Source organism: Hordeum vulgare, chromosome 6H, assembly GCF_904849725.1.
Source record: "Hordeum vulgare subsp. vulgare chromosome 6H, MorexV3_pseudomolecules_assembly, whole genome shotgun sequence".
Lineage (NCBI taxonomy): Eukaryota > Viridiplantae > Streptophyta > Magnoliopsida > Poales > Poaceae > Hordeum > Hordeum vulgare.
The window spans coordinates 149,414,853-149,431,423 of NC_058523.1; the positions used below are offsets into that span (position 1 = coordinate 149,414,853).

Here is a 16,571-nt window from a genome sequence, read left to right on the forward strand (position 1 = left end):
TTTTGTTGACGTGTTCATTCCCAACCCGGATGAGTACCGGTATGAAAGAAAGACGAATAGTGACTTCTTTATTAAGATTGCACCCTAGATAGTATTTTTATTAAACGTTTAACAGATAAAATAATATCATATTTAAATTATACATATTTTTCTAATCAAATTCCATGTATAATATGTTAAATTTGGAGTTACGGTTTAAAAGATATGAGTATTTAAAAAAATATTTAATATATACTACGAGTTTAATGTCATAAACAGTAATGATTTTTTTTTGTAAAATCAACTCGGTGTGTTTTAGGTGAAGATAAGCTGATCAACTTTACTCGGTGTCCGTTTCGATTAGAAACTCGTGTTGTACACGCACGTCGCAATCGGCGCGTAGGCAGCGCAGGCATCATCCGCTCCCTGGCTGCACCTTATCCGCCTCGATGTCCTCATCCAAAACCGAGTGCGGGTCCCCGCGGCCGTCGCCCACCGTGTCCTCCTATACCTTCTCCCCCCTCGCTCGCGCGCGCCCGACAACGCAGCCAAAAAGAACTCGTTCCAAATCTCCAGCCTCCGTCCCACAATCCGCACCCGGCGACAATCCCCACGCCAGCGATCCCCGCGCCGCCTTCCTCGCGCCGCCGCGGATCCAACGAGGTAATTCACGGCGCGCCACCGCCCCCTCCATCTCCCCCACCCCCTTCCCCGCGACCGCTTCTCTCGCGGCCTCCGTCTCTCTCTGACTCTCCCTCCCCCCCTCCCGTGGATCTCGATCCGGATTGCCTCCCGACGGACCGCGAGGCTCCCGTGGTCTCTTGGCGTCCCGCCGCCGTCGTCGCTGGCTCCCGTCCGCCACGGATTAGGCAGGTGCGCTTCTTAAGAGAGTCGGCGTCTGCCTGGTCGGCTCGAGCATTGCAGCCTTCACAGCGAGCTGGATTCCTGGCCTGGATAGTTATTACTAGATGTGAGCGCGCCTGGATTTGCCTGCATTGGGCGTCGTCAGGTGTCCTGTCTCCTCTCCTGTCGAATACCTCGAGTAATTATCTTCCAGATCTGCCTCGATTAGGTCCGTTTCCTTTGGCAGAGATGCTGCTTTTAGTTGATGTGTAGGTGTCTGTGATGTGACTGTTGTCCTTGAATCTCAATGTCTGATGCCATGATGCTGCATTGCTCCGGCGAATCCCTTCCATACTTGTTTTCCTAGTGGGCTATGCTTTATATCCAAAAATTTAAGCTACTAGCGGGCTTGCTTCAATTTATTCTTGCTTTAAGTTACCGCTGGAAACCATTCCCTTGCTTTTAATTGTTAATAATGTTCCTGTTATGTAATATATGCTGACTTGGACAATTGTTAAAATGTTTTGGCGCAGGCATTTGTCGGTGTTTCTGGTTGTAATTTGTGGTCAAGTGGAGTAATCAACTTTAATCAGACATTCTTGAATATGGTATCCGTGAATGTTGGGTTAGTACATTATGTATTGGACCATATATATGGGACTCTCCTTCATCGCACGAAATTAGGAACACCATTTTTCTCAAAGGGATGGGGAGGTACCAAACTTGATTTGTTAGAGAGGATGGTGAAGCAGCTTTTCCCGGAAGCGCCTTGCCAGAGCTGGCCACCAACTGCTGTGCAGCCTAAATGGAAAACAGTTTGGGAGACAAAGAACTCTTGTCTGCGAGAGGGTGTTTTCCGGACAACATGTGATGAGAGACTAATTGATGCATTGCCTCCTGAGAGTCACAATGCAAGAGTTGCTTTTCTTACGCCCAAGGATGTCTCACCAGAGAAGATGGCTTGCGTGGTCCATTTGGCAGGTACAAAATTTGTATCTCGATCTTACTCTATCTTGGTGTACCATTATCATCTTCGTCTTTGAATTAATGTTGGGTGGGATCCATAAACCGATGTATATATGTAGTCATACCATATGCAATGAATCATCGCTCCAGATTTTTTCCCAACCCACCAGACTTCAGAAAATGTTCTTTTATGCCTTTGACATTTAGATATCACTGTATGAACGGATCAATGGTATTTTATGCCTATGTAGTTTGGTGACATTTAGCTTTGTCACCTCATTTCAGAACAGAATCACTGACTTCTAAAATTTTCCATGTACTATCTGAATAAAATGGTGAGAGATTTTCCTAGTTCTAGAAATTCTGTTTTCAGAATATGACGTGTTTTCTACTGACAAGCACGATTGTGTTGATGCTATGTTTTTCTTGGAAGTTATCACTAGGATTGTTTTCTTAATACCTAAGATGATCTCCGGTTCTCCCCCCTTTTAACCAGGGACCCACATTTAGTGAATCGAGTTAAGCCTTTCTTCAATATTTTAGGCACCGGTGATCACTCATTTGAGAGAAGGCTACGGCTTGGCGGACCTCTTTTGAAGGACAATATTGCAACCATGGTTCTTGAGAGGTGAGGTTTGTACAATAGGGGTACCATGCATTTTTGTCGATTCTCATTCTTCTTGGCAGGAACTGATATCTCAAATGAAATGCAGCCCCTATTATGGACAACGACGTCCTAGCATGCAGCATGGGGCCAAGCTTCAATGTGTGAGTGACTTGCTACTCTTAGGAAAAGCCACTATTGATGAAGCTCGCAGTCTCTTATACTGGTTGCAGGCTGAGGCTGGTTATGGCAAGATGGGCATATGTGGGCTCAGCATGGGTATGTACTTTTCTCATTAAAAGAAAGGAGTCCTTGCTTGTCTCCACTATTTTGTCTTAGTTTCATTAGAAAAAAATGTCGTATGAAAATTTTACTCCCTCTGCTCACTTTTGTAAGACGTTTTAGACAGCTGAAATTGAACTGTTTTCGGTGTTGTCTTAAATGTCTAATATGTCTTACAAATGTGAATGGATGGAGTAGTATTGTGTTTATTTCAAAAGCTTTATTCTGAGAGCATATAGGAATTCCTTCTTTATGAAATATTTCGCCAGTTGTTTTCATAAGCATTGTTTGTTAATAACAGGTGGCGTACATGCTGCAATGGTAGGATCCTTGCATCCTACGCCAATTGCCACACTACCATTTCTTGCTCCACATTCTGCTGTGGTACCTTTCTGTGAAGGACTTTACAGACATGCCACAGCTTGGGAAGCACTGAGAGAAGATGCAGCAGCATTAGCTAAAGATGCAACTTCTTTGTCCGAAGATGCGGCATCCGGAATCACTATTGAGCAAGTAAAAGACAGATTACGGTCAGTGCTATCTCTGACGGACGTCACTCGGTTTCCCCTACCGAAGAATCCACAGGCCGTCATTTTTGTTGGTGCAACGGTTAGTGCCACTCACCTGTTATGTACCATATATATCCAAATGTGATTAACGCCACCTGGGCCTTCTACTTCCAACCTGCTAGGTAGATTTCTTACAGAGTATCTCTCAATGAGCTTGCATTACTAGTTCAAAATAATACGTGCTTTGCTACTATTTCAACAACAGATGTAGTATTATTTACAGCACCTAAAAAGTGATAATATAAATGTTTTCTGCATCAGTTGTGTTGTAGCATGAGGGTTATCCGAGCTGATCCATTCAATGATCATCCACACCTCGGTTCATTAGCTTGTTTCTGTAATCTGTGCTCTGTAGTGTTGGGTGAAACCTTTGGTACTGTATCAGATATCATAGTGTCTACTATTGAAGCTTGGTTCCAGTCTAAATCCATGTATGTTGTCCTTGTTTCAGGATGACGGTTATATTCCTAGACACTCGGTCATGGAGCTCCAGAAGGCATGGCCGGGCTCAGAAGTCCGGTGGGTGATGGGAGGCCATGTGTCCTCTTTTTTACTCCACAACGACTCGTTTCGCAAGGCCATCGTCGATGCCCTTGACAGATTATAACAGGGTGATTCTTGTGTACCCATGGCCACACCAATTGAGCTCTGCAAGCTCATGACAGATGCATCTCTTGTTGTATTTTTTTTTAAAAGAGAGCCGAGGTATGGCGCATTAGTTGTTGTAACTTAATTAAGTGTTTGGATTAAACAAGTGGTAGATTGAGGTGCAGTGAGTGTCAAAGTTAGTGGAGAGGTTGGCCCATTGGCTGTAGAATCACATTTGTAACACAAATACACTGACTCGTTTGATTTGTTTAATAACTGGCAATAAGATGATCCACAATGCTGAGAAGCATAGCAAACGCACACATTACAGTATGATGAATGTCAGTTTCTTATTTTTATATAGCGCCGAATTGTCAGCTGCACGTTAAAACTCACTCTTATATACTCCTATATACACAATTACCAGAAGTAAACACAAAACCACTCGTCCAAGGAGCAAGGAATGGATCATCCATCATCTGATCACCTCTACCTGAAAACCTAATTATCTTTTCTTCTATGTTTTGCATATGTTGCCTAGCTAGCTGGCCGGCCAGGTGACGACGCAGGCAGGGTTTTACGGGTGGAACAGCCTGCCGCCGGCGCCGGGCTGGGCGGGCTGGTCCTGTCGCGGCCGCGCCAGCCAGAGGGAGCTGAGCGCGCGGAGGCGCTGGGAGTAGTCGGCGACGGCGAGGAAGCACCGCGCCGACTGCCTCGCCGTCAGCACCTGCGGCAGCCTGTGCAGCGTCTGCAGCCTCAGCGCGTCTGCCTGCACCACATCACCACAAATACACTGACTGAGCGCGCGCATAATAAACTGGCTAGGCAGACAGAGGAGAGGTTTTACCTGTCTGACGAAGGCCTCGAGGGAGGAGAGGTTGGAGATGGCGAGCGACATGTGGGCCATGTAGGCGGCCGTGTCGGGGTAGGGGGAGATGAGCGCGTCGGAGGAGACGGTGTCGGAGAGGGAGCGGTACGTGGCCTGGAGCTCGCGGTCCAGAGCCTCCTCGCGTTCCTGCGCCCACCGCTGCACGTCGTACATGCCCGCCGCCTGTTGCTCCGTCACTGGCTCCATATGCCGCGCCATAACCTGCGTTCCATTTGCCATTATTATAACCCCAACTACAAATATTATTGGTACAGATGGAGTGCAAGCGTTGGCTTGATAAAATTTAGTAATGACCTTCTATATAGAAATGGAGGGAGTGCCCGGCCTTAGCTATGGAGAAAATTACAATCCTCACTTAATGTAGTCGAGGGATAATCGCGAAGCCAAACAGCAATGCGGCTATGATAACGCCTCGATTGAGAAAGTAACGCTAACAATGTTTTTTGGAACCTAATAATCCTTCTAATGTTGAGATGTCGTCCTCCAAAATCACCTCAAATCTCATGAACCCTACAAACAAATTGGGAAATGTCTAGGGGAGTCTCTAAAATCATCATTCACCACCTCTTGGATGTCTCATATGCATCATTTGTTCAACTACAAACGCATGTCAAAATAGTACGATCCAAATTTGCATTTGTGTCAAAGTTATTTTTTTTCCTTCCCATTATCTTGAATTCGCCACTTGTGCAATATGTCCAAGGTATGAATTCATGCACGCAGTTCATCTGAAAATTAAAACTAACAAATCCTCACGTATAGGATGCTCTATGTCTTAGACATGTGATCGTAGTCTTAGACATGCGATAGTAGGTTGCAACTATTTTTATTTAATACTTCCTCCATCCCAAAATAACTGTCTCAATTTTGCACTAACGCTAGTACAAAATTGTATTAAACTTAAGACACTTATTTTAGGACGGAGAGAGTAAATTTTTTGCCGAGTTCCGAATGCGAGGCTCTTGGCTCTGATGTCATACTATTTTTTATGCTTCAATTAGTTTGGACAGTTCGAAACTGAAGGGGAAAGATGAATAATATAGTTCAACGCGAGTATGTTTGGTGTTCCCTCCACTTCGTAATCTAATGCATTAGATTTTTTTGAAAAATCAAACCTCATAATTTTTTATCAAATTTATAGAGAAAATATTTACATCTAGAATGTCAAACACATACCATTAGAGTGATATAGTTTCATATTTATATAGATGGTCAACGTTTGAAAAGTTGCTGTGGTTAATACCCGGTTCCATCTAGAAGCTAGCTAACCCACATACACGTCGACCTCCCATATCTAACCTCCCTCCTTCACCAACTCTCGTGGCCAAGTACGCTTTCTTCCAGCACAGAAATAGCAATCATAGGCATCTATCGGTCTCTTCTGATTAATCAACCTTAGCCAAAGACTTGTGAAGGCCCGACTGTTCCATCAACTGGGACCTCTCACCTGCTTAAGATTTTTTTTTTTCGATGAGCCACCTGCTTAAGATTAGCTAGTGATAGACGATAGCTAGCTAATCCATCATATATACGTCTCTCTCTACCTAATGTTTTGAAGGGCTGCATGCCTTCTCCAGTCTCTTCACCTTAATTACCAATATATACTATTCCCTCTATTCGAAAATACTCCATCGGTTTCTAAAAAAAAGTCTTTTTAAAGATTTCACTAGAAGACTACATGAAAAGCAAAATGAACGAATCTATATTTTAATGTATGTCTATATACATCCGTATGTAGTCCTCTTAAAATCTCTAAAAAAGACTTATATTTAGGAACCGAGGGAGTAACTGACATGGTTTTCATTCAAATTTGAATTAAAACCACATCAATTATTTTCGAATGGAGGTAATCAGCGACACTTTTTAAGTCATAAAATAAGTGTCGCTGATTTATGATATGTTGCACGTATGTTTTAACCCGTCTCTTGATCGTCATCGACCAGCTTATATGTCGTACGTGCATGCATGCCCTAGAGCTGTACTCTCAATTTTCCATGCAAAAATCAAGACATGTTTTTTTTAGAAAAGGAGGTAAAAAAAAAAAAAGAAGCCAAGACATGTACTACGTACATACCTTGATGAGGTCCGAGGGGCGGGAGCCGCCAATCCAGATGAAGCAGCGCTCGGCGGCGGGCAGCCACGTCCCGGAGACGAGGTGGAACACGTCGGCCCTGGCAACGGCGGACTTGAGCTCCGCCAGCACCACATGGTGCGCCGCCGCGGCGTCGATAAGCTGCCGCAGCAGCTGCTCGCCGTCCGCCGCCGCCGCGTCGTGCTCCACCCCCTCCGCGTCCACCGCTGCCCGCAAGTGCCGCATCATCCTGTCGTGCTCGTCCACCCACCTCGCGTACTCCCCGTCGAACCATGCCGCCTCTGCTAATTCGTTTCATTGGAATTGTTATTGTTTTGCCATGGACGTACGAGAGAGATCACATACTATTACTAAAAATCTACTCCATCCGTTTCTAATACAAGTCTTTCTAGACATTTCATTAGGGGACTACATACAGAACAAAATGAATAAATCTATATTTTAAAATATGTCTATATTCATCCGTATATACTTGAAATCTTTAATTTTTTTTATATTTAGAAACGGAGAAAGTAAGAAGCATTGAATGAAAGGATTTTTTTTCTGTGTGATGGCATAGACTGAACAGCTTAGGGTTTAGTTCCGTGCATGCCTGGGCTTAGCCCTCCAATGCCAGCTCCACCACCCAAGATTGCACCCTTAGTCACAAAGAGATAGATGAAACAAATTAGTTAGGCGGTGATAGAAATAAAATGTGCAATTAAGACATAACTTATACTCCCTCCGTTCCTAAATATAAGTCTTTCTAGAGGTTTCATTAGAGGACTAACGGATGTATATAGACATGTTTTAGAGTGTAGATTCACTCATTTTCCTCCGTATATAGACCCTTAGTGAAATCTTTTTAAAGACTTATATTTAGGAACGGAGGGAGTACTTCCTTCATTTTTATATACAAAGCCACTACCAAAATTACAATTTGCATATATACAAGGCCCCACTAAGAACATCTCCAACAGTCTGTATGTTTAATCGTTAGTATAAGTGTCCATGTCAGCAGCCAACAACACACCATACAAGCTCTTCAATGAAGTGTATGTTAACCGTATGTAAAATAACTAAGCGGGTCCACTAAATGTTGAAGAAATGTCCATGCTTGCCTCAGAGCTTGTGTCTGAAACGTTGCTTCAAGTTTATACGATTTTATTCTCTCTCTTCTTTTATTATGTGCCGTATCATCAAAACCGTCTATGTGACAATTTTACCAACGATGATCATACGACAATTGAAGATGTCCTAACACTAATCGATGCAATATTAATGATGTTTGCCTCGTAGTACTAGCAAAGGAGGACATCAATTATCCCTTACATGCATGCAGGAGTAAGATCATTGGCTTGATATGCATGAGAGAGAAAAATACGCATTAATTTACACGGTAGACAAGGAGGCAAGTTGTCTTGCAACATTGACTTAAAAGACATTAACTTTTGCCTTGATACCTGTAATGTGGGATCGTGGCCTTGTATATAAAAGTGAAGGAAGTAGATACTCAGCTTCTTGAGCCATTATCTTAGACTGGATGCATGGCTATAGGGTTTAAACCCATACTTCTAGTATTGGTGTATATTAAGTTAAGATGTTAGAGCACTTAGTGGTTATACTAGAATTTCATTTACCTGATTTATTCACTGGAAGTTGACTCTTGATACTTTTAGATCGGATACACACTTCGGCTCAAACCGCATGTACTCTTACCACCCTCCACACGTCTTCAAGTTTTCACGTACGCGACAGGTCCCTCTCACCGTAGCGGTGGCTATTTGCGCATACGAAAGCCCTAAACTTATGGACGTAAGTTACTGATCCCATCCATTAATTCCTCTCCCCTGAATTAATTTCACCTGGCTGCTCCCCCCGCCCCTATTTCCATGCAAACTTTGTCATGCCGACTTGTATACTTGAAACAAACAGCTATTCTAGAGCAGCTGCGAAATCGCAACCCAAGAGCTGATTCGTGTTATTTTCCGGCATATGGGGCCAAAGAACGTCTCAATGTACTTCACAACCAAAGTATTTTTTTTCTCAGCCCCCATGCCCTTGATGTAGGGAAGGCAATTTTATCCATGGATCTGGATACCCATGGATACCCGACCCGGTTAGGCAAAGGTATGAAGCGCATTTCTGTCCATCGATGTTGATCTGGATACCCGCGAACAACCAGGTTGGATATAGTTGTAATTTTTGTCCCATGGATATCCAATGGATACGCGTATGACATGTGCGCCCATATGGTTCTGACACTAGACTAAGCAAATGTCCAACCCCAAGTCACTTGCGGTCACAGAAGATCAAAGCCTGGCCCATGTTCCCTAATCCCCCACACCCACTAACCTAATTATTGAACCTAATCTAAGTTAATGAAAGATGGTGAGTTAATCTGATCTTTGGGAAGGTATCATGTTGTTTTTTCTACATTCATGGAGCTCCATGGGTATCCAGATATCCAATGAATTTGGACATAGCAAAATTTGTGTCCATAGATGCTTTGATGGATGGGCAGAGGGTATGAAGACGGGCCATGGTTGGATTTGGACAAGTTCCACCCGCCCCAAACCCGACCCATTGCCATCCTTACTTTGACGTTTAGTCGTAGTTATTATGTCATAAATGCCACCACAGGCATGTCCTATCTCTCCCTTCCTCCCCAACTTCTGAAGCAGTGTGTTCATTAGCTGTGTGCTTCCATAGTTGCATTGCCAAACAGCTAACCTTCGCTGGAGCAGCTTCCTCTCCTCAGCATAACAACTTTGCCATCACAACAAGTCCACATCTGAATGTGTCGAAGGTGTAGGCCAAATAAACAGGGCCTAAAGCCAACTCTTCAGAGCTACTGCTTCTCACCATCGTCTACCATCTCTATTGTCGTTGATAATCCACTGACAGGGTGTCAGTCGCCCTCCTAGCCCATCATTAATGATTGTGAAGCCTCACTTCAGCATTTCGTTAGTAAGGTGCTGAAACCATTGTTGATCTATTGTCCATCAGAAACCGCGATCCTAAACCCATCTGGCCCGGCCACACATATTATTGTACCTAAGCCGAGAGTAGTACATAGGCGTGCATGTATAGCTTGTGCCGCCACCACCATTTTTTTGCAGGGTGCCACCACCTTATTTTCCTATCTCCATTCGTTGCCGCTATATCCTCCATGGTACATATCATTCGATTTGAAAACCATAGTAGCCATCGTCCTTACAAACTTCGTGTAGTGTCCTTATTATACTCATGTGCCAAACTAGTATGTCAGTACCATGGCCTCTCATGGTTATTCTTTCATCTCACTACCACCCACCTGAAATCTAAGGTCAATATCATGTGGAACCTCGGTCGCACCTCTAGTAACACCTGACCATCACACAACCCGAGAAAAAGTCGTTGCCACCCGAAGCATAAACCACGACGCATGGTGGCGTCGCTATGGGGATGGACAGGACTGTCCATGGGCTACCCATTTCCCTATAACCCATACTCAATCCTTTCCATAGTATAAGAACGTTTTTCAAGCTAAAACACTTTGAAAAACGTCCTTGTATTATGGGACGCCGGGAGTATATTGCAGTAAAAAATATTCTTATATATAAACAATTAAATTTAAATGGAAAGTTCTACTGCTGGGCCAACATCACTGACGGCGTGGCCCATAGAAAGGTAGAAATTTGGACGTTTTGGGGAACAGAGAATATGCATACCTGAGCGCTGCATCTTTGCATCTCCTGCTCCATCTGTGACAGCCTGACCCTACTTGTCTCCAAATTTTGAATGTAAGCCTACACATGCACATTGGCACAAAAGACAAGCAGAAAGCCAATCATATCATCAGTCTATAAGAGGTGTACTTGTCATGCAGAAATGTGGAAACCTTTGGGGCCCTAGCGAGTTTGACAGTACGCACAACTTTTAGGTGGTAGCAGTAGCAGGTTAACTTCAACGTCGACCCCAATTCTACACACCAAACAATGCGGACTGCCAAACCACTACTGTACGTGTTTTAGCTTCGACATGTTAGGTTATTGCAGTGATTAATAGCTTAACTAAGTTAATCAACTATACATACCTTCTTCCTAAGCCTGCTCTTCCTCGCGGCCTCCCTGTTCTGCGCGAGCCTCCTCAGCGTCTTGGCGTCCGGCGTCCTGGGGCCCTCGTGCTCCGAGGTCGACGGCGTGCCGGCGCCGCCGCTTCCGCTTCCTTCTCTCTGAAATGGTAGCCACATCATAATTCATAACACAGAAATGTGACGAGAAGTGTGCATCTGTAGAATATAGCTAGCTAGCTAGGGAGCTAACCTTGACGGTCGCCTTGCCGCCCGGTGCCGGCATGGACGACTGCTTGGAGTTGGACGGTGGACGTTGCAGCTTTAAATTAGAGCTCGCGGCGATGATGTTCGACGCCGAGGTGGCGGCCTTCGGAGAAGGTTCGGCGACGACGTGCATCGGCCGAGAAGGGAAGATGTTGAGAGTCTCTGCATGCACACGTGAAGAGAAGTCTAACGCGACCATTTCAGAATAGAACACTGGTGCACGCGGCGATGGTAAATTTCCAAATGGAATATATGCATGGCTTCACACTCATGTTGAGGAGAAGAAATAGAAGGGTTGGAAATGTCTCTGTTGGGGTAACAAAGAAAGGTGATCATCTTATGCAAGAACACACATGCCAGCAGGTGTTTGTTACACGGCACTCTCTCCAACTCGAGAGTAGAAAATCCAGCCTAATATCTTTTTGGGGGAAATAATTGTTGCCATTAGAAAAAATAGAAGCTTTTGGGCGAAAACAAGGAAAAAGACCATAAGATTTCATCGACATTGTTGTGCAGCCTATGGCGAAACTCAACCAGGCATGTCAAATCACGCGCGGTTGCAGGGGCCAGACGTATACCTATTAAATAGTCTGAGGATATATATCAGAGAAATAATCGATTAAGCATGTCTTACGTGGTTGTTCTTGAATTGGTTGTTGGTCCTGGCTGTTGATGTAGAGGAAGAGGGCTTGATCAAGTTCTGCCAAGTCCTCGTATCCGCCAGGGTCCTTTCTCCTGCACTTGCACAAATTAATATATAGCGGAATCTTTCAGAAAGATTATCATGGCCATCATTGCTAATTAATTGTGGCTCGCATATACTCTATGTTTTTTAAGTTCCTAAAAGAGGAATCATCACTTCAAGGAAGAGGATAAAACTAAGGAGGAAATGCATGAATAAATCGAATTTTGAGATTCTTATTGAACATATACATGAGAAGTGTTCTCTTACAAGATGAACAAGAAAGGGTACTTTCAACACAATTCTCATAACTTAAAAGGCAATATGAAAACTGGAGAGAAATTCTGAAATTCTTGAGAGAGAGAGAGAGAGAGAGAGAGAGAGAGAGAGAGAGATGAAAGTCTCTTATGGTAGCAAGTCGGGCTAATTAGCTGCACCATCGCCTTCCTTACATTTGGACCAAACAACATCAAAATAAGTCAATATATACACGTACAGAGACTCTGAACCATCATCTTCAAACTAAGATGCTAACTTCATCCTTAAGCCTTCAGATAAGTTATTTATGTTTGTGAAAGACCAACTCATGTCCTAAGTCCTAACTAATACACCAGAATAACTCTAAAAGCTTAAGAAAAAAACAGAAGCGGAAAATATTATCAAGGCGGGAAAACATCAGGAAAAGAGCTCTAATTACTTGTCAGAAAGAAAAGAAGAACATTTTCATGGTGTTAGGGTTTACATGATGCTTCCATGGATAGACGAGGTAGCAGCGGTAGAAGCTTGGATCATCCCGGCCTGCGCTGAACAAGAAGCATGCTCATGCGGCTGCTGCCATGGCCTATCCCCCATGCAAATATCTCCCAGTATCAATCAACTCTATAAGCTTGCTATATCTTCTCAATCAGCTCAAGATGCCGCTCCAGCACCTGTTCTTCACATCCGAAGTCGGATTAATCCAGCGGATCAGAATAATCACCGGTGATCTCGCACCGCCGCAATCCGATCCTTTTTCCGTAACTTCTCCCCTTGTTCCTAGCTATGGCTGGATTCGTTAGCTTCTTCTGACCGGAAGCTGGCAAAGGATAGAAGATGACTTGTATAGCCTGAGGTGGAGTGCGTGTACAAGAAATATAAGGGAGTGGTTGCAAACCTTGGAAAAAGGTAGACAATTATTAGACTTTTATAAAAAGGGAAGAATACGATGTGTGATTAGATTGAGCCGAGTCGGTAGGACGACCTGTTTTTTATGCACTTGCTATGTCAAATGTTTGGAATTCATAGATGAGTACTAGTGGATTACTATTTATAAACTAGTGGATTACTATTTATAAATAGTGATTGTTTTTAGGGACGAAGTGATGATGAAGAAAGTAGACTGTATACGTCTAGTCGTTTTGTTTTATTTATTATTTTGACAGGTTCTAGGTTGGGATTAGTTGAGTCTTGGAGCACAATTAGGTTGTGTGCATCAACAACAGTATCCTCGAAATAGGCTTCTGCCCCCGCTATATTAATATAGCAGCCACCCGATACATCCAACGATAGATGCCGTGATGGAAGCAACACAATTGTCGGTGTCAAAACTAACAGATCTCGGGTAGGGGGTCCCGAACTGTGGATCTTGAATCAATGGATAACAAGAGACATGAAAGACGATGCTTACCCCAGGTTTAAACCCTTTTGATGGAGATAATACCCTACGTCCTGTTTTGTTTGTATTGATGATGGTGTATCAAGTACGGAGTTGATCTACCTCGAGATCGTATGATGTGGTATAAAACCCTAGGAGTATTGATCTTAATCTGCCTTATGGACTAAAACCCTCTGGTTTATATCAAGGGTTCCTAGGTTACACAATGTTGGTTACGCGAGGGAGTAAACATACCGATATGATCATCTTGACTTGGAGCATACACCAAGGCTTCGGAAGATTCCATACTGGATACGGCGTCGTCTTGTAGTTCAGCCCTTCAATGATAATTACAAGGCGGCCCATGAGTCCGACCCGTGAAGATAGGTCAAGGGCCCGAGGACCCCTTAGTCTCGGACTCCCTCAATGGCCCCCGAACTGGCCTCCAATCTCATAGTCTTGATTCCTAGCTACTTCTTGCATCCAAGGTCTTCGGCTTGCAGGGCAGTTACTCTTCCTGATACGCCTCTGTCGTATCTACTTTTCCGAACTCTTTTGCCATTGTTTTGGACTCTAATTTGCATGATTTGAATGGAACTAACCCGGACTGACGCTGTTTTCAACAGAATTGCCATGGTGTTGTTTTTGTGCAGAAATAAAAGTTTTCGAAACGTCCTGAAAATTTACAGAGATTTTTTCTGGAATAAAAGAAAAATACCAGCGCAAAGATCCACTTGAGGGGGCGTGCGAGTGGGCCACAGGCCCACAGGCCGCGGCCACCCCTAGGACCGAGCCGTGCAGGCTTGTGGGGCCCACGTGGCACCACCGCCCCCAAACTCAGCTCTATATCTTTCGTTTCGCCTGGGAAAAAAATCAGAGAGAAGGTTTCATCGCGTTTTGCGATACGGAGGCGCCGCCACATCGTGTTCTTCATCTGGAGGGCAGATCTGGAGTCTGTTTCGGGCTCCGAAGAGGGGAAATCGTTGCCATCGTCATCTTCAACCTTTCTCCATTGACAATTCCATGATGCTCTTCATCGTTCGTGAGTAATCTCATCGTAGACTTGCTGGACGGTGATGAGTTGGATGAGATCTATCATGTAATCGAGTTAGTTCTTGACGGGGATTGATCCCTAGTATCCAGTATGTTCTAGATTGATGTTGCTACTACTTGGCTATGCTTAATGCTTGTCACTAGGGCCCGAGTGCCATGATTTCAGATCTGAACCTATTATGTTGTCGCCAATATATGTTGTGTTTTAGATCCTATCTTGCAAGTTGTAGTCACCTACTATGTGTTATGACCCGGCAACCCCGGAGTGACAATAGCCGGAACCACTCCCGGAGATGACCATAGTATGAAGAGTTCATGTATTCACCGCCTGTTAATGCGTTGGTCCGGTTCTTTATTAAAAGGAGAACGTTAATATCCCGTAGTTTCCATTAGGACCTCGCTGCCACGGGAGGGATGGACAATAGATGTCATGCAAGTTCTTTTCCCTAAGCACGTATGACTACATACGCAATACATGCCTACATTAGATTGATGATCGGGAGCTAGTTACATATATCTTCGTGTTATAGCTGTTACATGATGAATCACATCTGTCATACTCATCCATCACCGATCCACTGCCTACGAGTCTTTTACTACTGGTCCTCGCTACGTTACTTTGTCTAGGCTTGTCCCTTGCTACAAGAGGGATTGGGCCACTTTGCTGCTACTGTTGCTACTGCTGTTACTTTGCTGCTGCTGCTACTGCTGTTCCTTGCTACTCCGCTGTTACTTGTTGCAAGACCTTTTCCGACATCGTTGCCGGGGAAGAATATTTCCCGTCCACGGGCAACTTACTGGCGCCATTGATACAACAGTTAGGAATAGTCTGCCGTCAACAGATCGTTTCTGGCACCGTTGCTATCATACTACTTTGCTACTGATACTTTGCTTGCAGACACTAATCTTTCAGGTGTGGTTGAATCTGACACACTCAGCTGCTAATACTTGAGAATATTCTTTCGCTTCCCGTCGTGCGAACCAACAAATTTGGGTTGAATACTCTACCCTCGAAAACTGCTGGGATCCCATACGCTTGTGGGTTGTCAAGGCTTTTTCTGGCGCCGTTGCCGGGGAGGCACAACTATATTCTCTGAGTCACTTGGGATTTACGTCTGTTGATCACTATGAGGAATCCGAAAGATCCAAGAACTAAAATCCTACCTTCCACTACGAGGAGAGGTAAGGAACTGCCATCTAGCTCTGCACTTGATTCACCTTCAGTTATGAGTAAGTTTGCGACATCACCTCCTGCTAGAAATCTTGATATGTCGCCTGTGCTTGATGATGCTACTTCTGCTGTCCATGATGCTTATGATGATGCTATGCTTGATACTATGCCTGATGATGCTATGCTTGATACTATGCCTGATATTGCTTTGCCACTTGGTGCCCTTGATGCACGACTTGCTAGAATTGCTGCTAGATGTGATGATACTTCTGAAACTGCTGATACTATTGAAGTAGAACCTGCTACTATGCCTGAATTGCCTGTTATGCCTGATACGCGCTATGTTATGGAGGGAGAGATAGCTGAGGATTTTCTTGCGTGTAAGGATAGTTATGATGTTGAGAAACTTCTGCGCAAGTGGAAAGAAAAATCTCTGAACGCTAGGATGAAATACGAGCCGAAGTTTGCTACTCCGCCTATCTTTGTGACCGATAAGGATTATGAATTCTCTGTCGACCCTGAGTTAATCACTCTGGCCGAATCTGATCCCTTTCACGGTTATGAGTCTGAAACGGTTGTAGCCCATCTTACCAAACTGCACGATATAGCCACCCTATTCACTAGTGAGAAAAAGATCCGCCTCTACTATATGCTCAAGCTGTTTCCTTTCTCGCTAAAGGATGATGCTAAGACTTGGTTCACTTCTCTTGCTCCTGGTTGTGTGCGTAGCCCCCAGGATATGGTCTACTACTTCTTTGAAAAATATTTCCCTGCCCATAAGAAGCAAGCTGCCTTGCAGGAAATATACAACTTTGCTCAAGCTGAAGAAGAGAGTCTCCAACAAGCTTGGGGGAGGCTCATCCAGCTACTAAATGCTTTTTCCTGATCACCCTCTTGAGAAGAATGAAATACTTGATATC

The 16,571-nt window shown here is 44.1% G+C and overlaps 2 protein-coding genes across 5 annotated transcripts; one reads left to right on the plus strand and one right to left on the minus strand.

Moving 5' to 3' along the window:
• The first annotated feature begins 475 nt into the window (after positions 1-475).
• LOC123402030 (protein ABHD18) lies at positions 476-4,154 on the plus strand. Its single transcript, XM_045095887.1, has 6 exons — positions 476-642; positions 1,356-1,803; positions 2,332-2,416; positions 2,502-2,671; positions 2,976-3,283; positions 3,695-4,154. Exons 2-6 carry the CDS (start codon positions 1,428-1,430, stop codon positions 3,848-3,850), a joined length of 1,095 nt encoding a protein of 364 aa, XP_044951822.1. The 5' UTR covers positions 476-642; positions 1,356-1,427; the 3' UTR covers positions 3,851-4,154.
• LOC123402029 (transcription factor TGAL9-like) lies at positions 4,070-12,913 on the minus strand. 4 transcript variants are annotated; one of them, XM_045095883.1, is made up of 9 exons: positions 12,537-12,913; positions 11,747-11,847; positions 11,099-11,298; positions 10,870-11,007; positions 10,505-10,582; positions 7,405-7,450; positions 6,795-7,093; positions 4,679-4,921; positions 4,070-4,600 (listed from the first exon to the last, which is right to left on the minus strand). In XM_045095883.1, exons 1-9 carry the CDS (start codon positions 12,644-12,646, stop codon positions 4,409-4,411), a joined length of 1,407 nt encoding a protein of 468 aa, XP_044951818.1. In that variant the 5' UTR covers positions 12,647-12,913; the 3' UTR covers positions 4,070-4,408. The 4 variants fall into 4 exon arrangements, with proteins under 4 accessions (XP_044951818.1, XP_044951819.1, XP_044951821.1 ...); XM_045095884.1 differs by having other exon boundaries at positions 11,099-11,274; positions 12,537-12,912; XM_045095886.1 differs by having other exon boundaries at positions 11,099-11,274; positions 11,747-11,852; positions 12,537-12,625.
• Between the last annotated feature and the right edge of the window lie 3,658 nt (positions 12,914-16,571).

Coding starts and splice junctions, on each gene's coding strand:
- LOC123402030 (XM_045095887.1), top strand. CDS start 1,428: ATGGTATCCGTGAATGTTGGGTTAGTACATTATGTATTGGACCATATA. Junction 1,804..2,331: donor TTGCGTGGTCCATTTGGCAG/GTACAAAATTTG, acceptor TCAATATTTTAG/GCACCGGTGATCACTCATTT. Junction 2,417..2,501: donor GCAACCATGGTTCTTGAGAG/GTGAGGTTTGTA, acceptor AATGAAATGCAG/CCCCTATTATGGACAACGAC.
- LOC123402029 (XM_045095883.1), bottom strand. CDS start 12,646: ATGGGGGATAGGCCATGGCAGCAGCCGCATGAGCATGCTTCTTGTTCA. Junction 11,848..12,536: donor TCTATCCATGGAAGCATCAT/GTAAACCCTAAC, acceptor GTGCAAGTGCAG/GAGAAAGGACCCTGGCGGAT. Junction 10,583..10,869: donor AGAGCAGGCTTAGGAAGAAG/GTATGTATAGTT, acceptor GTGCATGTGTAG/GCTTACATTCAAAATTTGGA.